The sequence below is a fragment of the Erithacus rubecula genome (assembly GCF_903797595.1).
Source record: "Erithacus rubecula genome assembly, chromosome: 1".
NCBI classification, from domain to species: Eukaryota; Metazoa; Chordata; class Aves; order Passeriformes; family Muscicapidae; genus Erithacus; species Erithacus rubecula.
Window position 1 is genome coordinate 80423296 of NC_136658.1, and position 23947 is coordinate 80447242.

The following is a 23947-nucleotide window of genomic DNA, read 5'->3' on the forward strand; positions in this document are numbered from 1 at the left end:
TTGTGGTGTGTTTGTTTTGACCAGTGTAAACTCTGCTTTGGATGGATATGGAAATGCATATTCAAACATTGTCTTTTCCCATTAAGGTCATGTAGCACTGTCTCTTGTTCATCCTGGTACCCTTGGAGTTGACCAGGTAAAGCACAAAACCTTACCAAAATCTGTAGTGGATGTGTGTCGCGTTGTCTACCAAGCAAAATGCTCACTGATTAAGGTAAGCCTCTTAGCTGCTGCTGTTAAGAATAATTTTCATTTGAAGTGTTTTATTGAAAAGTTTTATGTTCATTTAATTGTGTATTATACAATAATTTAATCTTTCAATGTCTGTTGTAGACACATCAGGAGCAAGGGCGTTCTTACAAGGAAGTGTGTGCTCCCGTCATTGAGCGTTTGAGATTCTTATTCAATGAGCTGCGTCCTGCTGTTTGCAATGATCTCTCTATCATGTCCAAATTTAAACTGCTTAGTTCCTTGCCCCGATGGCGAAGGGTAGCTCAGAAAATCATTAGAGAAAAAAGGAAAAAAAGAGGTAAGGCAGAATTCATGTTGTATTCTCTTTGAAACAATGGAAATCCTTCTTATTTCAAGGTTTGCTGCTATATGGGGCTCTTCTTAGATAAAGAATCAAAGCCATTTGCTTTCTGCTGCTTTTTCATGTAGTTTTCTAAACCTTTGGTTTCATGTTAGATCCTACTGCAAGAACTGGCAAATGAAAGTGTCAAGTTGAGGTGTGTTTCTTCATGTTCCAATGTATTAAAAAGGATTGTACAATATCATATCTGGATTGCTTTTAGTAACGTTCCACTGGAAGTGACGTATTTTTAGCAATTATGTTTTATTAAAGTGTAGTCAAGGAGTAACTTAACTGGAAATAAATTAATGTGGTGAACAGACACCAAAGGGGTTTTCAAGTTTGTCTTTAAAGATAAAAGCATATTGCAGATAATACCAGAGTTAATTTGGTAATAGTTAGACATACAGTTCACCAAGAATACATTTCCATTTTATTACAGACAGATCTTAAGCATTGTATGTGCTTAGGTTATCATGCAAACCTAAAAATGTGCCTCTGTAAAATGTAATCAGACTGCATGAAAAAATAATACTTTTTTTATAGTGCCAAAAAAATCTGAATCTGCTGATGTAGAAGAATCCAAAATAGGAAATGAAGAAAGTGATTTAGAAGAATCTTGTGTGGTACCTCACAGTCCTGTACCTATAGATAAAAAGCCCATACCAATCAAATCACCCAAGGTATGATACCAGATTTTTAATCAACCTTGTCAATAAAAATAAAAAGAGAAAAAGAATTAGCTAAAGCATGAATGCTATAACTTAACATTTAATGTTCTGATATTGAGATTTGGGATGTATAATTAAGTATGACATGTTGTTTCACTGAAGCCTGGAATGGTTTTTAAAAATAAGGTTGCACTATGTATTTAGTGAATGTAAATATACCTTCTCTAATTTTTAAATTATTGATAACTTCAGATAAAGTTTCATTTCAAAATTAAATGTTGTGATGGATTGCTTCCTCTTTTTTAATATTAAGACATTTGAAATTTTATGTAGAAATAGTAAAAAAGATAATGACTTAAAATAATAAGCTCTTTCCTGACTTTGAGGAAGTTTTCATTTTCCCCCCGGACCTCCCAGTATTTTAAATTTGGAAATTGTTTTACATGAAATAACTTTATATTTTCAGTATTTTGAAATAGTTTAAAAAGTTTTGACATGCTACCTTCTTGTTTTGCAGGATAAGTGGCAGCCAATTTTGAGTACAGTGACAGGTGTCCACAAATACAAATGGCTGAAGCAAAATGTTCAAGGCTTGTATCCACAGTCTGCCCTCCTTAACACTATTGTTGAATTTGCACTTAAAGAAGAGCCAGTGGATGTAGAAAAAATGAGAAAATGTTTATTAAAACAGGTAACATGAACAAAAAATGTGCCACTTACATAATTATGACAGTTATTAACAGTTTACATAAGTATGACAATTTGTTTTTTCTCTTTGACAGTTGGAAAGAGCAGAAGTTCGTCTGGAGGGAATAGACACTATTCTGAAATTATCAGCTAAAAATTTTTTGCTCCCATCTGTGCAGTATGCCATGTTCTGTGGATGGCAGAGGCTTATTCCAGAAGGAGCCAATATAGGGTACAACTTCTTGTTGCTTTTGCTTCCACAATTCTTTAATAAGAAAGCAATACTTATTTTTGGTGTTGTTTTTCTTCGAAGGGAGCCTCTTACTGACTGTCTGAAGGACGTTGATCTGATCCCACCGTTTAACAGAATGCTGCTGGAAGTGACTTTTGGGAAGTTGTACGCGTGGGCAATTCAGAATGTCCGGAACATCTTGCTAGATGCTAATGCCAAGTTTAAAGAACTAGGTGAATCTCATCTTGTTGCTGTTTTCTGTGGGAAAACTGTTTTACATTAATATTACTGTTCTATTTTTTAAAGTTTCAAATAATTAGGATGTCGAAATTAGTTCCATTAATTTGTGTTGAGAATTACTTCAACTGTTTCTGTGTGTTGTTCTCATCTCCCCACCTTGACCTCTTGTTAACACACTTTTCAGTGTTTGAGTATATTGTTGATTTCCCAGCAACAGATGATTGATTACTCATTAGTAACATTTTAGCAGTAAAATAGTAAGTATAATTAGATTTTTGGAACTTCTGCTTGTAAGTTCTCAAAGCCAAGCAGGGAATAAAAAATATTTTAAACCATCAATCAAACAAATCTATAACCTATTCTACCGTAGCTCTCAAATATCAACTGACTTTGTTATTTATATTATGTTTGAACTAGGTCTGCAGCCTGTTCCTCTTCAAACAATCACTAATGAGAATCCAGCAGGACCAAGTCTTGGAACTATTCCTCAAGCACGTTTCCTGCTGGTCATGCTGAACATGTTGACACTGCAGCACGGCGCCAACACCTTGAGCCTCCTCCTCAATTCTGGCATGCTGGCCCTGACACAAACCGCGCTGCGGCTGATAGGTACAGACCTTCCTTCTTGCTTGCAGGACAGCATTTGCTTTACACATCTGTGTTTTTTACCTGTTGGTGTACCCAATTTACAAAATCACTTTGCTGCTTAAAGATAGTGCTTAATGGTATTTACCTTTACCCTGATACAAAAACCACATCTGCAAGCATGATTGAAAAACAGGTTTATTTAATTGCAGTCTTTATCCAATCTTTTTCATAAAGTGTTTGCTTTGGCCATACTTTTCTAAAATATCAGTTAATGTGTAGTTTTAGTGGAACTGTTGCAAATATATTAAAAATGGAAAATTTAAAATGAAAGTAATAAAAACAGCCTACTCTCTACTCTCCATTTCATTTGTTCTACATATGAAAAATGTTCACAGTCTGCATATTTAAGCATGAAACTTTCTTTGTTTTCTTTCTTTTCTTTGTTCTCTGGTATCTTTTGCTATGATTTGAATTGCCATGGTTTTTCTCTTTGTTTTCTTAGATAATAGCAAACCTTTGTTCCTGTAACTTGTGTTTATCTCAGGTGTGCACCAAAAATTTTTCAAAAAAATTCTGTTAGTAGAACCATTGAGCCATTTGAGTCATCATTATTAATGTCTTATTTGTCATTTGTTTTTTCATTCAAAATTAAGTATTTCAATTCCTGTGCATTCATAACAATTGCACCCAATTTTCTAAAAGGTTGTTTGACTTGCCACCTGCTAGTCAGCTTTCCTGTTTATTGCTGCTTTTCTGTTACAAATTTAAGTGCCTGTAATTTTATGTGTGACAAAGATACTTACATATACACATGTAGCTGGATTTAATCTCTTTCATGTTCTTTCCTTGTTAGGACCCAGTTCTGATAATATTGAGGAAGATATGATTGCCTCTTCTCATGGGGCTTCTGCTACAGTCCTAGAAGAATCAAGAAAGGAAACTACACCTGTTCAGCTCCCTGTTTCTGGACCAGAGCTGGCAGCCATGATGAAAATTGGTACCAGAGTGGTGAGAGGGGTAGACTGGAAATGGGGTGATCAGGTACAACTTTTTTCATACAGATTTTGGCTGTGTTATCATCTAAAGTCTCTTTTCAGTGGACTATCTGAAGTTTCTGACCAATCAAACTTAAGGGTGTTTTGCATTCCAAAAATGTTGTATTAAGGATGTGGTAATTTAACAGAAAATAAATCTTGCATTCCAGCTGGTCCTTAGAAATCAGAGGGACTTGCTACATCTGGGTTGAATTTCTGAATTTCTGATTGTAGCTCACTTTGGCATTGTAAGTCTGGCCAAGTTTGGAGGAGAACTTGCATGAGCACAGAAGCACAAACAGTGCAGTTTACCAGTGCAGTTCTGTTGGTCTGCTGGATTCAGTAAGGACTTGCATGATTCCATTTCACAAATAGTGTGGTTAATTAAAGCACCAGAAAAGCAGGCTCAGGATTGCTGATGATAAGTGCAATAACTACAGAGTGCCAGCATGTGTTGTGACACAGAGTATTGTAGGAGATCTAATAGCACTATACACACACATATACATATCTGTGTGCATGTAAATCTATATTCCCAGGTGTGCTCCACTGCTGTTGGAGATGCAAAGCTCACATTAGGCCTTTCTCTGGGAAAAGAAAAAAGAAGTAGTCTGTCAACAGATCCTGAGTAGGCAGAGTTTTCCCCCTCCAGCACTTTTTGCCCCTCTTTTTTTTTACCACTCTTTTGCACTGTAAATTTTGGCTTGTACAAATGTGATGGAACAATTATGTTATAGGTAGGCTTTGGTGACTTTGGTCATACATGTATTATTACACATCCAATCTTTTCCTTCATCTGCATCCTGAGAGTGCCTAAGTTAATAATATATAAATTCTGACCTTTTGTCAGAATTTATGGTTGACAATAGAGGTAGAATAAACACTTTGGTCCTCCTCCATGTACTGAGGCAGCATTAGGGACTCTCTCACCTTCACCAGAAGGTCTTTGTGTGCATCCTTGTCTTCTGAATGAACTGTATTTATACCAAGGCTTGTTTTTCATGCTGAAGGGAATGTGGCTGTTGATTGGGCCTAGGTGCCCTTCTGTGCCTCACTGAAACAACATCAGTGCATGAAAGCTCTGTGTCATTTGGGATGTCACTCAGTTGGGACAGGCTTTGCTAGAGACAGGTGCAAGATAAGCAAGAGACACAGCTTTGTTTTTCACAGCCAGCCTTATCAGTCCTTTACTGTCTTACAGCAATGCTGTGCAATTCTGACCATTTACCACAAATTAAAGAGAGAATCAAATTATTTTATGTGTTTGTTTAGCATCATTTTTAGACATGTTTAAAATTTTCTTTTAGTGAGACTCTATTAATTTACCATTTAACAGGAAGCTGAATAATTTATTTGCTATGGTAGTATACATTTTCAACTATGTAGGACTTATGTAAGTCTTTATATAAGATACAGTAAAAGAGATCTAATCATGAATGTCCAAATATGCAGCTTACTAGGGTAATTCTTTTGAAAATTGGGAAATGCTTTCTAACTTCATGCTTGATTTTTGAAACCCCATTACATGTTTACTACCTAATCATTAGGTTAACAGCAAAAAGGAGCAATTGCATTATTATTTTATGAGCTTTGGGTAAGAATTAGTGTTGTTGATTGTGTGACTTGAACCTTTTTTTTTTTTTGTCAGGATGGACCCACACCAGGTTTGGGTCGTGTGATTGGAGAATTGGGAGAAGATGGCTGGATTAGAGTGCAGTGGGACACTGGAAGTACAAATTCTTACAGAATGGGAAAGGAGGGAAAATATGATCTCAAACTAGCTGAGCCACCACCTGCAACGCAGCCCACAACAGAGGATTCAGACACTGAGGATGATTCTGGTAAAAAGAAAATACATTGTAAAAGTAGAAGCACAGTTTTAGTTGAATTTTAAAATTGGCATCTTGTAATATAAAACAGTTTTCTCACAGGAGCAAGTGCTTCATCAGAGAAGATTCATTTAATAGGTGTGTGCTTCTGACCAGAATCTTTCTTAATATAACTTTACTGTTGGAAAAGAAGACAGACAATATGCTGTTACATTTGTTGCATGTTCATGCGTCAGAGAAAATAGTATTATTCAGTTGAAATAGTTTCAGTTACACATACCTGGAGGTATACATTTTAACATACGTTAATAAAAGTCTGAAGTGGGATTTTTATATGGCTTAATAATAATTTAGTCAGTGTTTCCCTGTTCTTGGCAATACTTTGGGATTCTTTTCAGCTGGGTACTGCTAGAGAAAAACTTGAAAATATATGTGCAAAATACCTGGTTTATATTTTGCTCTTGGAGTTGTCAGTAAGGAATTTTCATGTCAGATCCTCTCAGAGAATATATTTATGACAAATCATTCACATAATGTTTGTTTGAGAACACTCATGAGATAAAATAACTCAGTATTAACGTATTCCTTTGCCTTTTGTGTCTCCCTTCAGAAGGAGAACAAGTTGAAAGGAATCTCCACCCTACTTCCATGATGCTGACAAGTACAGTGAACCTGTTGCAGACACTGTGTCTCTCTGCTGGTGTCCATGCTGAAGTCATGCAAAGCGATGCTACTCGGACTCTGTGTGGTCTGCTCCGTATGCTTGTGGAGAGTGGAACAATAGATAAATCAGGTATATTGCACAGCAGCAGGCTGAACTGTGTGCTTCTGTGTTGTGCTTTGTTGATTTGTAAGTCTGTAAACCTTTTCTTACTAGTTTTTAATCTTTTTAAGGCCAAAGGCTGGAAAATGTGTTTTCAGGGCTTTTAAAATCTTAGTTTTTCAAGGCAATATAAGTGGTCCTGTGCATTCTTAGAATATAAACAGTAAAAGCAGAAGAAATGCATGAGATATGGATTGTTGACTTAGACAATTAATTTATTAGCAAACTTTTTGTGTTTGGCAACTGGGTATGTCATATCCCTTTTTGTAGCTTTTTTGTAATTTCAGAAGTAATGCTGTTAACTACTTTAAAATGAGGAAACAGCGTAATGATGAGAATTGTATATTAATTATAATTAATTAATAATTAATTATGAAATTAATTACAGGCTCTAAAATTGAATTTATTATTTCATGTAAAGACATGAAATAGTTTGCTATTCTGATTTCTCCAAAAAAGCTCCATATAGCATATAGAGAACTACACAGCTGGTGAAAAAGTCAACTGTCACATGAATATATATCTTTTTGTTTCTAGCTTCCTTGCCAAATAAATTAGTTTATAAAGAGCAGCATAGGAGTTGGTGCACGTTGGGATTCATTCGAAGCATAGCACTCATGCCTCAGATGTGCAGCACTCTTAGTACATCTCAGTGGATAACTTTGCTAATGAAAATTGTTGAGGGGCATGAATCTTTCACTGCTGCTTCACTACAGAGACAGGTAATGTGTGTATTTACAAATTAACTCAATAGGTAATAAAATGACTAGACTTTGGTTGTTTTAAAACAAATGGTATTTTACAAAGCAGCTGGGAGATGTCCATAAATCAGTTATTAGTTTGTTGGGAGAAAGGTAACATTTTCTTGCTATTTAATAATTACTGTTTTAAATTTACATCTCTTAAATTTGGAGCCTTCAGGATACTATGGACTCCCTTGTTCAATTGAAAGAAAGGTCAAAATAGTGTTCCAAAATTGTGCTTCAGAAACTCCCATATAATGTTTCCTATGAGTTGAATAAACAAAAGAATAACAGTATGGTTAGGAGAAGTTAAATTTCATTTAAAGTAACCAAATTATGTATTGTCTACTTTCCATCGAAAAGTATAATTTAAATAAAGTCTCTCTTAAGAAGCTACATCTTTGCCTCTTATTTTGGTATTGGATTTCCCTTGTCATCTTTCCCCTTTTCTCTTTTCCTTCTTTTCTTTTAACTTTCTCTTTTTTTTTTTCTTCTTTTGCCATTCCTTAGCATTTTGTTAGTGCCATTTTCATGGGACTGAAAATTTATTATGGAATAATTCTACCAAATTTTGAGGCTTGGGGGGTCAAATGATCATCTTATTCTTTTCCTTGATAAGCCATCAGCATTTCTTAACTAAAACCTTGTGTCATAAAGGCCTATTCATTTTTGTGTGATCTTCCAGTAAATTCTTGCCAGTTTTACTATGTTGAAACTTCTGTTATCATCCAGGACTTAGTGCAGTAGAGTCATCTGTGCTGTTCAGGGAATATTCAAGAGAAATGACCATTCCTTATGTACCAGCACCTAATTTAAGAACAAGGAAAAGACTGAGACCTTGAAGTTCTATAGAGACAGGTTATTGATAGAAGTTTGCAAAGGCAGAGTTCTCTCAAAATATGCAGTCCCCTGTTTTCTTTGTTATTGCAGTGCTATACCTTTCCCTTTTCCTTGTCAGTGCTGCACTGAGTGTCTGGGTTCAGAGATTCAGCCTGTTCTTTCTGGACTGTTGGAGGCCCTGGTTTCACAGTAGCTACTTTTGAGTGTCTGTGTGGCTGCTGTTGTCTGCCTTCCACCATACAGCTTTATATCTCATGAATTTTAACTTTTATAGCTTCTTTGCAGGACACTTGAAACCTTTCATCCTGAAATATGTCTTCATGCTAATTTCTGAGTCTTCAATCTGAACAAACTTCCCCATTCTGTTTTGCTACCTTTGCTATTTACTTTTGTTTCTCAATGTGCATGTGTGTCTCATGTTCTAAGTATTGAAGAGATTGGTTCACTAAAATAATGTGCCAGTAGAATTGTTACTGACTCTGAACTGTGTCCACTTTTTTAAAATATTCCTCAGCAAACTTGAGATCAGTAGCTTTGTAATTTTCACAGATGGAAAGAAATCAGCATTGTAGAAAGAACTACAAAGGAAAGCAAATCTTAAGAATGTCATTCTGTACTTAGTATTTTGAGAGTTTCTTTAGTATTTGGTGACGTAGACTAGAATAACACTAATTTTGTTCTCTTTTTAGATCCTTGCTGTACATTTATTGAAAGCAGTACTTCCATCCTGGGATAAAAATGAAAGGTCAAGAGACATGAAATTTCTTGTGGAAAAACTGTTTGGATTTTTAGGGAGCCTGCTTAGTACTTGTTCTTCGGATATCCCACTACTCAGAGGTAGAGGAATTTTCCCTCAGTGGCTTGATTTTATGTATGGGAAATGTGTGTATTAAACTCATAACTGTTGTGCCACTTTTTTTTTTGTTGTGTTGTCATTCCAGAATCTACTCTGAGGAGGAGAAAGGCCAGGCCCCAAGCTTCTCTAACTGCCACTCATAGTAGTACTTTAGCAGAAGAGATAGTGGCACTGCTGAGGACGCTGCATTCGCTCAGCCAGTGGAATGGACTCATAAACAAGTACATCAACTCTCAGCTAACCTCCATCACCCACATCTTTGCAGGAAAACAGTCAGAAGGGGTAGTTTCCACGTTTTAAAATAAGCTCATTTTTATAGCTATATTTATTTTGAAATTATAAATACTAAATCGTTGTAAACAATATTAAGCTTAATATTGAAACCATTTTTCTATTTTTATATATATATATATTTGTGTTGTAATTTTTAAGTTGAAATATGTGTGATGAACTTTGTATTTTAAAGCAGATAGAAGGGTGTATTTTCTCCCTACAGTTGAATTTCATTGTTCTTTTGTTAGGCTGTGTTGGATGACTACTTCCCTGACACTGAGAATCCAGAGGTGGGAGCTCTGATGGCAGTGCTGGCTGTGATTGGTGGCATAGACAGTCGCTTGAGGCTGGGAGGACAAGTAGTTCATGATGAATTTGGGGAAGGCACGGTGACACGCATCACCCCAAAAGGGAAAATCACTGTGCAGTTCTATGACATGAGAACATGCAGAGTGTGCCCTCTGAATCAGCTCAAACCAGTAAGTTTGTTTTATTAAGGCTTTAGTACTGAGAAGGTTTAAAACTCTAATATGGACCAAAGAAAGTATTTGTTCTCCATTGGCTAAATGCACTGACATTCAACACACACAATGCTCTGAATGCACATGTAAGATGGTTCTCATACAAACTTCTGGAGGACCTTTAAACCCTCATCATCATTTGCTGGGGAGGTGAAAGAAAAGGGGATTTAAGCTATTACTGTAATTTGGTTTATATTTTCTCTTAGATGAGAGAAGCTTTCTGTTTAACTTGATTTGCTAACTAATGTAGAAAGTCTTGGGTATTTGGAATTGGATCTTGATTTGGTTGATACAACTTCACTTGTAGGCCAAATGCCTGGTCTACTTCAGAGTCTGGAGTTCTTTCTTGTTCTGACTCTGTTGTGCTTTTTCACCAAGACCTGCAATTTTGTGGTGCAAATTCAGGCTTAGGAGCTGTGTAGGGAGTAGAAATCCTGTCTAGTTGTTCCTGGTCAAAAGCAGTAAAACAAATGATACTTTTCCTCTTCTGCAGTTAATAACCATTGAAACTTTCAAATGACTTTGAGATTTTAGGAAAATGCTTACCTGTTTTGTTTGTTGTTTTTTTTGTCTGGCTCTTACCCCCCATCTAGCTTCCAGTTGTGGCTTTTAATGTGAACAACTTGCCTTTCACTGAACCTATGCTGTCCATTTGGGCTCAACTAGTAAATCTGGCTGGAAGTAAAATAGAAAAACAAAGAATGAAGTCTCCCAATCAAGGTCTTTCAGGTACAGTTGAGTGCTTTTTGCTGTTCGGTTCCTTGGGATGTAGATGAATATGCTCTGAGAAAAATACTAGTATTAGCAAACATAGATAAGGAAAAGGGTTTCCTGGAACCTTACCTGTGTTCTTAGTCAGCACTGGATAATAGGCACTGAAGAGACAAGTTTAGCTAGAGACTGAATAGCTCTGCACACTGCAAGTGTAATGTCTTTGGGAAAATGTAAATAAAGTTTGGGACTCTCACTGTACTGAGTTATTTAAAATACTGGATCCAAGTAACATCTTAGCTGTACTTCCTGTGTTATAAATAAGCTGTATGATTGTCCAGGGTGTGAAAAGTAGGAAGAGAGTATTTTAATAACGTGAGACATACAATATGTGCAGACTTTTGATCTGTGTGCTGTTTCAACTGACTTGTGATCTGTACACAGTGAGTTAAGATGTAAACTGGTGTTTGGACTGAGGTTGTATGAATGGTAATCTTTCTTCTCTAATGCAAGAGGTTTCTAGCACTAATGGCTGCTTAATATTTCTTAATCTTTCAATAGGTCAAGTTGATCTGGATCTGCTGCGGTGCCAGCAGTTAAAGCTGTACATCCTAAAAGCAGGACGAGCTCTGCTTTCTCACCAGGATACACTAAGGCAGATCTTATCTCAGCCAGCTGTTCAGGAGTGTGCATTAAATCCTGCAGGTATTCTGAAATGCTACCTGACTGTGCTGGTCTTTGTTTAGATGGTCAATAGAGTATTTGACCATAACCCTTGCTACTGGATGTTGGGCAGTGGAAATTCAGTTTCCTCTCTAAACATTAAAAATTTAAATGTGTGTATGTTTTAAGCTCTTGTGTTAAAAAGATTTTATCTTTTTAACTCAAGATTTGGAAACTTGGAATGTCAGGTGTTTGCAGCTTGAAATACTAGAGTTAGCTAAGTTTGTAGGTCTTCTATAGTTAGTAAGCTTTGTAAGTAACTTTAAAATACTTAATACTCTTTGCAGTGGTTTTATTTTTCTACTTCAAAGTTAAAATTGGGTATTGATTTTACTTGAAACATCTTGCAGTTTCCAGTGAAACAAGTATGGAAAAACAATTTCTTAAGCACAGTATTAAAGGAGTTGAAGGAGTTGTAGTTCTCATAATTAGAATTATTTCTTCTACCTGCATTCTGCATATAAAAATAAATACAGTAACTGTGTCAGCTTTTAGGATAGCTGTCAATACTTTGGAGTATTTATTAATACTTTGGGTATTTGTGAAGCATGCAATATCTTTAAATGTAATAGTATCTTTATCTTGTATGGATATTTCTGTGGGGTTTTTTGTCAATTGCCAGATTTTAAGTCAACAGAATCTAAAGGATTTTTTTAGGAATGAAGCTCTTACCATTGTTTCTAAAGGGCAAAAAAAGAAGAACAATTTTTTTTAAAAAAACAGAACAACATATGTTGAGGACTATTAACTATTTTTTTATTGTTTAATGAAGAGAGAACATTTTTGTGTGATAGTCACAGTGAAGATTTAGGAAACATGAATGCTTATGCCAACAGGAATACAAAATTAAATATGAAAGGTGCAGAATTGTGAACAAATGGATTCAATAAAAGCATCCTGTTTGGAAGGGACAATGAATATCTAAAGGGAGCTGTTCCTAATAGGTACATTATGGAGAAAATAACTCCAGTAATTAATGCATTATATTTAGAAAAAAATCCAGAAAGCATACACCATGGTTTTGGGGTCATTAAAATTCTTGGTTGTCTATATCAAGTGGTTTATCCTGGAAGTACCTCCTACTAATAGCCTTGTTGAAAAAAAGGTGGACTCAAAAGACACAAGGTGCAGTCCACTGAGTAGTTTCTGTTAGACATGTCTTAGGTGTATTTTAATAAATATATTGTTTTTCTAAATTTTGTACTTGCTTTCTTGTACGGAGATTTGGTACATATGACTTAATTTTAAATGCATTTTATCTCTGGAGAAGAAATATGTGAAAAGTAACAGTAAGCCCTAGAATAAGTCTCCTGATTGACTATCTTACATGGCTTTGGTTAAAATCATGTTTTTCTTTAAGAGGATGGAGCAGCTGCCTCTCCTGACATAGGAGATATGTCTCCTGAAGGACCTCAGCCTCCCATGATCCTTTTGCAGCAACTTTTGTCAGCTGCTACTCAACCATCACCTGTGAAAGCCATATTTGACAAACAGGAGCTTGAGGTAGAGTCTGTTTTCTGCTAAGTAACCTGAGAAATAACTCTTTAAAATTCACATTCCAGTTGAAGCTTATTAAACTATAGATTAAAAAAAGAAGTGACACTGAACCCTTTTAGGCAAGTAATGTTTAATTTAAGGCATGCATGTTCTCACACACAAACCTACTAAATATTCTAAATATTCTTGTTTTGCTTGGACTGATTTATTTGTTCACCTCTAGGCTGCTGCTTTGGCAGTGTGCCAGTATCTGGCTGTGGAGTCTACACATCCTTCAACTCCACTGTTTGAAGACTGCAGCTCTAGTGAAGCTACAACACCCATTACAGTGCAACATATCCGACCAACAAAAGTAAAGAAACGCAAACAATCTCCAATTCCACCTCTCCCCATTGTAGTTCAACTCATGGAAATGGGATTCCCTAGGAAAAATATAGAATTTGCACTAAAATCTCTGTCAGGAACCTCTGGAAGTGCTTCTGGATTACCAGGTATTGTGTTTAGAAAAATTAATAATATTGGAAGGAGAAGAGTTGCAAGCTGATTAAAAATACTTTTGAGGGAGCAGTTGTTATCCTTTTTTTGGATACAATCTTAAGGATGTCAGAGAATCCCTTGGAGGCAAACTGAGTTTGTTTTCTGTGTTAGGAGTGGAAGCCTTAGTTGGCTGGTTGTTGGATCACCCTGATGTTCAAATTACGGATCTTTCTGATGCTGATACTATCTCTGATGAATATTCAGATGAGGAAATAGCAGAAGAAGTGGAAGAAGCTGAAGCTGCTTGTCCTGTTGTAAGTATTAATTTAGTAAACCTAGCTAGCTGCAAATTTTGTAATTTTTCCCTTTTTGGGAAAATGGTGAGGGTACAAGGACAATTTACTGTCCCAAGCTTTCAAAACAGAAACAAGGATCATATTTGCCCTGTGTTTCTAAGACATGACATAAAACAAGTGAGAATAATCCATAAATACTTTGTGAGTTATATATGTATCCTTGTGAGAATACAGGTAGATGTTTTACTAGTGTTTCTCCAAGTATCTATGGTAGATGCTCTTGATTTCTTCAAAAATAGTTGATTTTATAGTATAATATTGGTAGAGGAGTTCTCCCTTCTCCCTTCTCTTGGTCTGAAAAACAAACATGTTACCTACAACGAAGGACTTAAGAACTAGTGAATAAATGGCAAAAAAATCTATTAAATAACTTAGCCTTTTCCTTATAAAAACTTTTCCCACTTACTGATAATAAAATTACTGTCACAGTGCCTATTGAGTGTAATGGCTTTAATGTTTTTTATTTATATTAGTCTTCTGCTGACTTTCAGAACTGTTTCAAAAAAGGACTTTTCAATAAAATTAAATGGGTTTCATATATCTGTTTATCTTTGAAGGACTTGAGTTGTCTTGCACATATGGGATTTTTAAATTAAAATTAACACATTATATTTTGAAGGAAATTGACATGACAGCTTTTGCTATCTTTATCAGTATTGCAATGAAAATCTGCTATATATTGCCTTTAGTGAAAAAAAAAATTAATCCACAGAACAGACCAAAGTTTTCTGAAAATTCTCCTTATAGCTGGAATGCAGTAGTTCTCTTAAAAAATACATGCTAATCAAATCTTGAAAGGAATAATTTTTAATAACTACAATTTTTTAACTTGTTTTTTGAGAAAGTACTTTATATCTCATTGTGCTGTCGAAAGAAAAGTTGGTAAACTTTAGGTTAGAGATTTTTTCCTCTCCTAACAAATGTCCTAAGAAGTGGAATGTGAATGTGCTTCATGGCTAATTAGAGTGGTGACAAATCCTCTGTGTTCTGATTTTCTTTGGCCATAAGGTTTCATAAAAGCAACTTGCAGGTCCTTTCAAACATTTTGAAAATTTGCATCTGTATTCCTTGATAGGTAATTTTGGAAAGTAAACTTTAATTTAAAATCAAGTAGATCATAAATGTTATCCTTATAGTGAATTGAATCTGTTGAAGTTTTTCCCCATTTTGGCATGCAGCTGGGATATTGTATGGGTTTATTTTTGTTTGGTTATCTTCGATCTTTGCCCAATGATTTTATTTATCTGAATTGAACACGAATTTTGTAACTGTTGCTTATTTATTTTGGACTTTTTTCCAGTCAAGTGGTGCTGTTGTAACAGAGAGCCAGACCTATAAGAAACGAGCTGATTTCTTAAGCAATGATGACTATGCTGTCTATGTTAGGGAGAATATTCAGGTAAGTATGATGATGAAAAGTGATTTAGAAACTGCTTTTCTGTTGGTACTAAAGCCTTTACAGAGCTATTGCATTCTATTGTCCTTTTTTTCCCTAGGTGGGGATGATGGTTAGGTGCTGCAGAACCTATGAGGAGGTTTGTGAAGGAGATGTAGGCAAAGTTATTAAATTGGATCGAGATGGATTGCATGACCTGAACGTGCAGTGTGATTGGCAACAAAAGGGTGGTACTTACTGGGTCAGATATATCCATGTTGAGCTTTTAGGTGAGTTCATTTCTGGCTGCTTTTTAACTAAAAAAGTGAATGGTAGACTAAGGGAGATGTATTTTTGGAGAGGGAACCCCCTCTCACTGTACATTTGTTCTTGCCTCTGCAGGATTCCCACCACAGAGTTCTGTCTCTCATATCAAGATAGGTGACAAAGTGCGTGTGAAAAGCTCTGTCACCACACCCAAATACAAGTGGGGATCAGTTACTCACCGAAGTGTGGGCATCGTCAAAGGTAATGTACTCCAGACAGGGCATGGGGAGCTGACAAACTCAAAACCACCCAGACTTCCTTCCAGACACACAAATCACAGTTTTGTGGAGTATTTTGTGATGATAGAGAGTATAGAATGCATTTGAAGTCTGTGGTGAACTCATAGACATGCACTTTGTGGCAGCCCATTTTGTTAGTGTGTCCATCTGCTTTTGAGCTGCTTCATTTGCACACAGTAAAAGTCTTTAAGCATCTGTGCTTCTTGTTGTAATTTTCTTTTATCCTTTGGATGAACCACAAATGGTTTTTAAGAAGTAATTGTAACTTGAAGGCTTTATAAGGAAGCGAGGAGAAAGTGGCATGCAGTGGTGTCAGGCTGTAAGGGATGTTATTGAAGTAATCTGTGGAGCACAGATTGAAGAGGTACAAATTTTGGTCATACTGTATTTGTGCTTAGAAGTACTTGCTTGTGTGGGAACTGTTTCTAAAAAAAAAATAAATCAGAATAGAGGAATTCAAATGGAATACTAACTACTCTAAGCATTTTCAGCTTTATTTTATAGACATTTGCAACACCTTGCATTTTCTCCATATTTTTGTCACAGCATTTAGTGCCAATGGAAAAGATGTTATTGTAGACTTTCCTCAACAGTCGCACTGGACTGGCTTGTTGTCAGAAATGGAATTGGTCCCCAGCATTCATCCTGGAGTCACGTAAGTGATGATTTATCTTAGTTTATAGGGGTCATCCTTTATCTTACTGTCTTGATTCTGTTACCTTGTCTCTTGTTAATTATTAACTTGTACTGTATATATGTATTGACTTGTTCTCTTATCAAATCAGGTGTGATGGCTGTCAGATGTTTCCTATCAATGGGCCTAGATTCAAATGCAGAAACTGTGATGATTTTGACTTTTGTGAAACATGTTTTAAAACCAGGAAGCATAACACCCGGCATACTTTTGGCAGAATAAATGAACCAGGTAAGTTTTGCAGTCTAAGTGTTTCTAAGGTTTTTTTCAAAGCAACTTTAAAATAACAGTCTTAAATTTCAGCTCCTTAATATGGTGAAATTAGTGTTCAGATCGACCCCCTAGAAAATGAACATTTATAGCACTAAAATAATTGCATGTGATGGACTGCAACAAAACACTAACCCTTAAGCCATTTTTGTCGTGTTAAAAAGTTTAAATAATGCTTCTGACAGTAACTGTACATGTCAGAATGGCATTTTTTACCTACACCAAGAGTAAAATCGGTAATTTTTTAATCCTCCTGCCTTTTGCTGTCAGCCTAGATGTAGATGAATGGAATCCTCATGGTGCTAGGAGCAGGTGGCAATACCTAAGATGCATTCTTGTGCTGCAGTTGCTCTTCAGTTTTTTGCCTGTCAACATGTGATGGCTATTGCCTCATTTCCTCTGTGATGTGGAGGCTCCAAAGGAGTGTGGTGGGAGATGGAAGACTTTTAAAAGACTCATAATCAGATATTTTTTTATTGTCCTAGGGCAAGAATAGGTACAGCCATTTTAGCTCCAAAAATTTTGGGCTTTGCATTGTTGTGCAAGAATTACTTACATTTCCTTTTATTTCTTTTCCATCCACCTGTCTAATTAATTTTACCATAGTATTTGCAGGATGATGCTGACTTCTGCTGACTAAATTTCTTTGTATTTACACGTTACCAGTGTAATTGTTTTGGAACGTGAATAAACCTGATACCTCCCTAGAGAAAAAAACATGGTTTGCATGTGCATGGTGGTTTGTCTAATGGGCAAGAGAGACATTCCTTTAGTAAGTCAGTTGGTATGGCTGTGCCACTAGAATGGTGTGAATCTGCAATCCTTTCCCTTGCCCTGTGTAGGGCAGAGGAGTTACAATATTCTTATAGTCAAGATTTCTAGGTGCTACAGAATAGTGAAGGGAAGTGGAAGTAAGGTTTCTGCAGGGAGGAAATCTTTATCTCACTAAAGCACCTTCTTCTGGAACAAGATTTGAATTTTCCAGTGTTCCAGCTTTTCTGTTTCTGGCTTTGGTAGGGGATTTTTGTTGAGCTTTAGTTGCATGTTTTTCATGTGTTGTAGTGGGGTAAAAAATTCATGTGCTATGGGCCTATATTTTGAATTACATATCGTCATAAATTTTGATCTGTATTTTAAAGGGAAGGGACTTTTCAAGTAGCTGTCTAGTCAAGAGCTTGTAAAGCTGAAATTCCTTTTAAAATAAAGGAGCTACACCCTCTAAGCATGAGTGTTGTGTACTAGATAGTGTCACCATGCCTGTGTGACACGCACCTGTGTTCTAAATGAAGCCTACATACTCAAAGTGTTGGGTTTGTTACATTTCCTTTCACCTTGCTTATGGATTGATTTCAAAGAAGGAGTTTTCTTTGAGAGGTGCATGCTTCATGTGTCACCTAACCATGCAGGTCAGTCTCCTGTGTTCAGTGGGCGTTCTGGAAAGCAGCTGAAGAGACGGCACAGTAGCCAGCGGGGAATGTTACTGGATGATTGGTCAAGGATAGTCAAGAATTTGAATGTCTCATCCTCAGTGAATCAGGCTTCCCGTCTTATTGATGGTAGTGAGCAGTGCTGGCAGTCTTCTGGTTCACAAGGAAAGGTAACTTTAAGCCCTAAATGCTTTATTCTGGTACATTTCATGCTTAAAAGGATCTCCCCAGAGCCTTCCCTTCTCCAGATTGAACAACCCCAACTCTCTCAGCCTGTCTTTGTAGGAGAGGTGGTCCATCTCTGATTGCTTTAGTGGCCCTCTTCTGCAGGGTCCATGAGGGTTTTTTGTGCTGAGTACCCCAGAGCTGGATACAGCACTCCAGGTGGGGACTCACAGGAGCAGAGTAGAGGGGCAGAATCGCCTCCCCTGACCTGCTGGTCACTGCTCTTTTGATGCAGCCCAGGATGCAGTTGGCTTCCTGGACTGTGAGTGACCCATATGCAGCTGTTCATCCACTAGAACTCCCAGCTCTTTTTCTGTGGGACTAATCTCCAGCCTCTCATCCCCCAGTTTGTAAATATAAGCAGGATTACCCCATGCCAGATGGAGAATACCACACTTCCCCTGGTTAAATTTCATACAGTTGGTGATTACTCAGCCCTCTAGTCTCTCAAGTTTCTCTGCCTTGGAGTGGCTCAACAGCTTCTCCTAGTTTAGTGTCATTGGCAAAGTTACTTAATGTCCGTTTGACTCCTGTATTCAGATAATTGATAAAAGACATTTTATTTTTAATTTTATTTTAATTGATAAAAGACAATTTATGGTTTACCAGTTTCACTGGCCTGCACTAGTGTTTTGTGACCAGCCTAGGCACCAGGATTTGCAGCTGGACATCTGTCCAGAATGTTTTAATGCTCTATTGATGGCCATGCTGAGAATATTTCCAAGTATCCTGATTCCAGGTTTTCTACAGACTGTAACTTACATTATGTCCCATTACTTAATCTCCAGTGGTACTATGCTTTCTGTGTTGTCAGTGGTCTTGGTCTTGGCTGAAATAAAGTGTTTGCTACAACTGTTTCTCTTGTAATTGTCTGTAAGACAAGGAAAAAGTTCACAAGGTCATTTCCCTTTGGCCAGTTGCCATGTATTGCAGCTGTTCAGTACCATTGAGAGGTTTTCCATTCTTTCTTCAAAAGCATTGCATGTATATTCTTGTTAATCATATGGTGGTCATAACAATACTTTCTAAAAATGAAATTCTGTGTTTCCACTAGCATTGGATTCGCTTGGAGATTTTTCCAGATGTTCTTGTTCACAGACTAAAGATGATAGTGGATCCTGCAGACAGCAGCTACATGCCCTCCCTAGTTGTAGTTTCAGGTATGTGTATGTTCTCTAAGAAGTCAAAAAAAAATTTTTTTTTCGCCCAACAGCAGGTATTTATCTGTTTTTTGTTAACATAATCATCTGTTTAACATGCACAGTGTGCCCGTTTGTGAAGCAAATGCCATATCCTAAGATGTTTTTCATTCTGTTTTGTTTTCTAGGGGGCAATTCCTTAAATAACCTTATAGAGCTAAAGACAATCAACATAAATCCTACAGACACCACAGTGCCTCTTCTCAGTGATTGTACTGAAGTAAGTGAAGTTCATGTGTGAATTACTCTTGTGTGCAGCAGAAAAATATTGTGCTGCAAGAGATGCATGAAAAGCATTGTTGTGTTCATTAATGCCTGGTGTTTTATTTTCTCCTCTTAATTTAGTGGTATTTCTGGCAAGTTAGTAAAGTTAAATATTCTGCAAAGTTTTAGCATAATCACAAAGTAACTCTATAATAGACTTAGATATTTTAGGGGGGTTTATGTAAACCAATACATCTGTGAACTAGCAAGACAATCCAATAAACTTAAATTGTGAAGATAATTTTGGATAGCAGTTCTAATCTTTTCTAACAACAACAAGGAGAAATGCGTAATGAGTTCTGTGAGTTTGGGAGTGAAGTTTCTTATATGAATGAGGCCATATGCCAAGGATAAAACATGAATTATTTAGAGCTGAAACAAAAAGCATTTGCGTCACAGATTCATTTTCTTAAAGTAACAAAGCCAAGCAAAAGTTCCAATTTTTTACTACATTTTATGAAGTTACATAGAACCCAAAAGATGTCAGTAGAGCATGTTTTCTTCTCAGTACCACAGATATATTGAGATTGCAATCAAGCAGTGCAGAAGCTCTGGCATTGATTGCAAGATCCATGGCCTCAGCATACTGGGTCGCATACGTGCTGAGGATGAAGATTTGGCTGCAGTCCCTTTCCTGGCTTCAGATAATGAGGAAGAGGATGATGATAAAGCTAACACTGGGAGGTAGGTAACTGCAGTGGTGAAGGCAGGGGGAAGTGGTAAAGAACCTTACTGTCTATATATTCCTATAACTCTGGAGATAATTGGAGGAAGAATACATTAATTAGGTTGAGTGCTAGTAAAGAAAAATCATTATCTTAGTTTATTGGAATTGGAAGTAGATCCTTTATCAATAAATGCATTCTCTAAGATGATCACGCTGGTCAGGTGTAATATTTTGTATGACTCATCCCCTTTTGCAGTATACTTGGGGTTGGAATCTGAGCTAAAAGCTTGATGTATTTATATTTGATATATGGCCTGTGGTTTGGTTTCCTTTTTTCTTTTTTTTTTTTTTTTTTTCAACTGTGGTAGTGTAGTTTGAGTCCTGAAACTGTTCCAAACTGTAAAAATCAGTAAATACAGTAAAAAGGTACCTATGCTACAGCATGCTGTTTGCTAAACTGTCTGTGTTTTCTGTTCTCAATATGTTCAGTCTCGTTAGAAAGAAGGCAGCTGGGCTTGAATCAGCAGCTACAATAAGAACCAAAGTTTTTGTTTGGGGACTGAATGACAAAGACCAATTGGGAGGACTAAAAGGTTCCAAGGTATGTTGTTTTCACACTTAAGTACAAAAGAGAAACAGTAGAAAATAAAATGTACAAGTTACACAGCTTAAAATTCCTACTTAATCAGAATTTTACAGTTTATTACTGAAAGGTACAAAGGGTAGGTTTTGGTAACTTAGTGTCAAGACATGTAGATGTCTTCTGGGTGGAAAATGGGAGAAAATTTGAGTTTTGGTTGGTACTCTGAAATCTGGCTTGATTTTTAGCAGCCACTCAATCATTTGTTTTAGATTATAATGAACTAATTGTTTAAAAGATGTGTAGCACTCTACATATTCTATTCCTGTTGAGTTTGCACACATGAAATAAAACTTTTGATGAACTTTCTTTCATATTACTTGTACCTGGCAATTGTACAGTAGGATTTAAAGCCCATTGTGCAGTCATTTACATGTAATTTTGCTATAATACAAGATGAGTTTAATTGTAAATGCTTAATCAATTTAAGAGATCATTCATTAATCTGAAAATTATGTTGACAGCTTTTCTTCAATTGATGTGGTAAAAACTTAGTTTTTGTATCCATAGAGTACCTTGAAGAATCAAAAAGTTAACTTTTTCTGTATTCTTCAGTTTTCTCAAGAAAACTTTACTGAAAGGAAGTCCTTGTTTATATTGCCTTTCATTTTCTCTCAGGTTTTATATTTACCATAGTTTCAGTATTAATTTTTTAAAGATTGTTTTCATCCTTGCCTAGTGTAATATTGATTTGCATGGATGAAGCATCTGAAAGTACCTCTGGTTTATCACTTAAGAGCTCCTCTTTTTAGAATGTAAAACATTAAAGTGAATTGTAATGATTTTTATTTCCTGTCTTCTCTAGATAAAAGTCCCCTCCTTTTCTGAAACCCTGTCTGCCTTGAATGTTGTGCAAGTAGCTGGGGGATCCAAAAGCCTGTTTGCAGGTAACATAAGTTTAAAATAAATATAATTATTTAAGGGCAGAAACAGATTTTGAATTGTGAAACACTAATGGTGTTTCAAACTTTTTTCTTCATTTTAGTGACTGTAGAGGGCAAAGTGTATGCCTGTGGAGAAGCCACAAATGGAAGGCTGGGTTTAGGAATATCTAGTGGAACTGTGCCTATTCCCAGGCAGATTACAGCTCTCAGCAACTATGTGGTAAAGAAGGTGGCTGTTCACTCAGGTACTGACTATTGCTATCCTTATAAACATAAATGTAACATACTCAGCCTGAAAATAATTGTTTTGCAGTTTTCTTGGGTGCTGTGATGCCCAATTCTTTTTTTAAAAAATAAATGCAGGTTATTGAATTCTGTCTGTTGTATACAATGTCAGATTAAATCTAATGGTTCTGTTATTAAAATCTGTGAATTTAGACCATATGAGTTTTCTTATCAGCTGGAAGGTAACTTTGGTGTTTTCATTTGCTTGAAAGAATATGTTTTCATTTTTAATATTTCCAAGTGTGGGTTTGTTTAACTCATTATTTTTTCTTGCAGCTCTGAAAATAGAAAATTGAGTGATTATTGGTTTGGTGGTTTTTTGGTTTTTTTTTTTTTTTAATATGTGCCAGGAGACCTACTGGCACAGAAATTGTTTATTTTAAAATAAATCACATAAAAGTTCCAAAGAAAATAAATAATGTCTATGGAGCTGAAAGGCATGTACAGTTGCATTGCAGAAGAACAATGTCAAATTGTTGCTAGGACTTGATGCTGCCTGCTTGGAAGCTCAAAAATGTAAATTTATGTTTACAATTTCAGGTGGCCGGCATGCTATGGCATTAACTGTTGATGGAAAGGTGTTTTCATGGGGTGAAGGTGATGATGGAAAACTTGGTCACTTCAGTCGAATGTAAGGATACCAAATTTATCTGTACTTCAGTAAAAAATTTGTGTTGAATGTTGCAGCACAGCTGACCACCACTATTGACAACAACAGTATTTTTAATATGGTGGGAATAAAAAATGTGTTGTAGGAAGACTTTTTTTCCACAGCATATACCAATTTATGGTGCAGCATTTGTAGCAGGCCTCAGCCATTTAGAAAAGAGGCGCATTCAATTAATAAAATAGTTAGGAAGATGGATAAAGTATTGACTAGTATTTTCAAATTTCACTGATGAAATTCCATATTTTAGGACATGCAGTTTTTGGTTACTTTTATGAGGTATGGTTTTCAGAGATGCCTTGAGGAGTAAAACCATAGCAATTTCATATTCCTGAGCTGTAAGAGCTGCAACAGTTCATAATTTAAGCCATCATTTTATAGCCCTTTTCTTTAGACTTCAGTTCACAGACTTGTTAGCCAGAAATAAACTTCCTCCACTTTTTAGTAATGCATACTTTAATCTTCCACAGTTTGAAGGACAGCTTTGAGGGAAATTTGAATTTTCCAAGATATTACTTTGTATGTACCCACAGAACAGTATTTTGAAAAAAAAACCCCAAAACCTGATAAACAAAGCACATGGGTAAATATTTTTGTCATTCTGCTATATTTTGAGGACCTGCCTATAATACCAAATGAAAGCAGATGGTTAATATGGTACAGCAAATAGATATTTTAAGGCTGGGTCAGACTAATCAAAAGGGAAGTCCAGATTAGAGCAATATTACTGTTTATTGCTCAACTGCCTCATGTTTTATGTAATTTTACTGAAAGTGAGATTTGGAACTCCTAGACATTTCCCAGTAGCAATATTTCCAGAGGCCATGCATAATTTTATGGAATCTTATTAGTGGTTTTGGTACAGCCAATATTAGAAAATCCTGAGTGGAATATTTTTTTGGAATTAAGAGAACACTGTAACTGCATGAAGAATAAATGTTAGCAGTGCTGACATTAATATCTAACAGTAAATTCTAGTTTTGATTTCTCTGTTGTGAAGAGCAAAGTTGGGATGTGAGTGTCATCTCTTAATCTTACAGTGTGTCCACTGCTAATAAATCACTCAGCTTTGGGCAGTGACAGGAAATTGATTTTCACTTTCTGTTTTGCAC

The 23947-nt window shown here is 36.1% G+C and overlaps 1 protein-coding gene across 5 annotated transcripts in view; it reads left to right on the plus strand.

Moving 5' to 3' along the window:
* Window positions 1–23947, plus strand: part of HERC2 (HECT and RLD domain containing E3 ubiquitin protein ligase 2) — a 101326-nt gene that overhangs the window by 45275 nt on the left and 32104 nt on the right. For all 5 annotated transcript variants that reach the window (XR_013774880.1, XM_079310993.1, XM_079310995.1 and 2 more), the window contains exons 29-60: window positions 87–214; window positions 334–529; window positions 1118–1254; window positions 1760–1933; window positions 2025–2161; window positions 2243–2394; window positions 2819–3010; window positions 3843–4030; window positions 5672–5864; window positions 6463–6645; window positions 7213–7397; window positions 8948–9095; window positions 9200–9396; window positions 9636–9866; window positions 10502–10637; window positions 11181–11324; window positions 12703–12845; window positions 13063–13330; window positions 13488–13630; window positions 14973–15071; window positions 15169–15337; window positions 15450–15575; window positions 16160–16268; window positions 16399–16538; window positions 17984–18174; window positions 19284–19389; window positions 19557–19648; window positions 20201–20376; window positions 20849–20960; window positions 21805–21886; window positions 21985–22128; window positions 22709–22799. Coding sequence is in view for 4 of the 5 variants with exons in the window: in XM_079310993.1 (XP_079167119.1) it covers window positions 87–214; window positions 334–529; window positions 1118–1254; window positions 1760–1933; window positions 2025–2161; window positions 2243–2394; window positions 2819–3010; window positions 3843–4030; window positions 5672–5864; window positions 6463–6645; window positions 7213–7397; window positions 8948–9095; window positions 9200–9396; window positions 9636–9866; window positions 10502–10637; window positions 11181–11324; window positions 12703–12845; window positions 13063–13330; window positions 13488–13630; window positions 14973–15071; window positions 15169–15337; window positions 15450–15575; window positions 16160–16268; window positions 16399–16538; window positions 17984–18174; window positions 19284–19389; window positions 19557–19648; window positions 20201–20376; window positions 20849–20960; window positions 21805–21886; window positions 21985–22128; window positions 22709–22799 (4912 nt within the window). In the remaining variant the exon portion in view is untranslated. The remainder of the gene's footprint in view (window positions 1–86; window positions 215–333; window positions 530–1117; window positions 1255–1759; window positions 1934–2024; window positions 2162–2242; window positions 2395–2818; window positions 3011–3842; window positions 4031–5671; window positions 5865–6462; window positions 6646–7212; window positions 7398–8947; window positions 9096–9199; window positions 9397–9635; window positions 9867–10501; window positions 10638–11180; window positions 11325–12702; window positions 12846–13062; window positions 13331–13487; window positions 13631–14972; window positions 15072–15168; window positions 15338–15449; window positions 15576–16159; window positions 16269–16398; window positions 16539–17983; window positions 18175–19283; window positions 19390–19556; window positions 19649–20200; window positions 20377–20848; window positions 20961–21804; window positions 21887–21984; window positions 22129–22708; window positions 22800–23947) is intronic.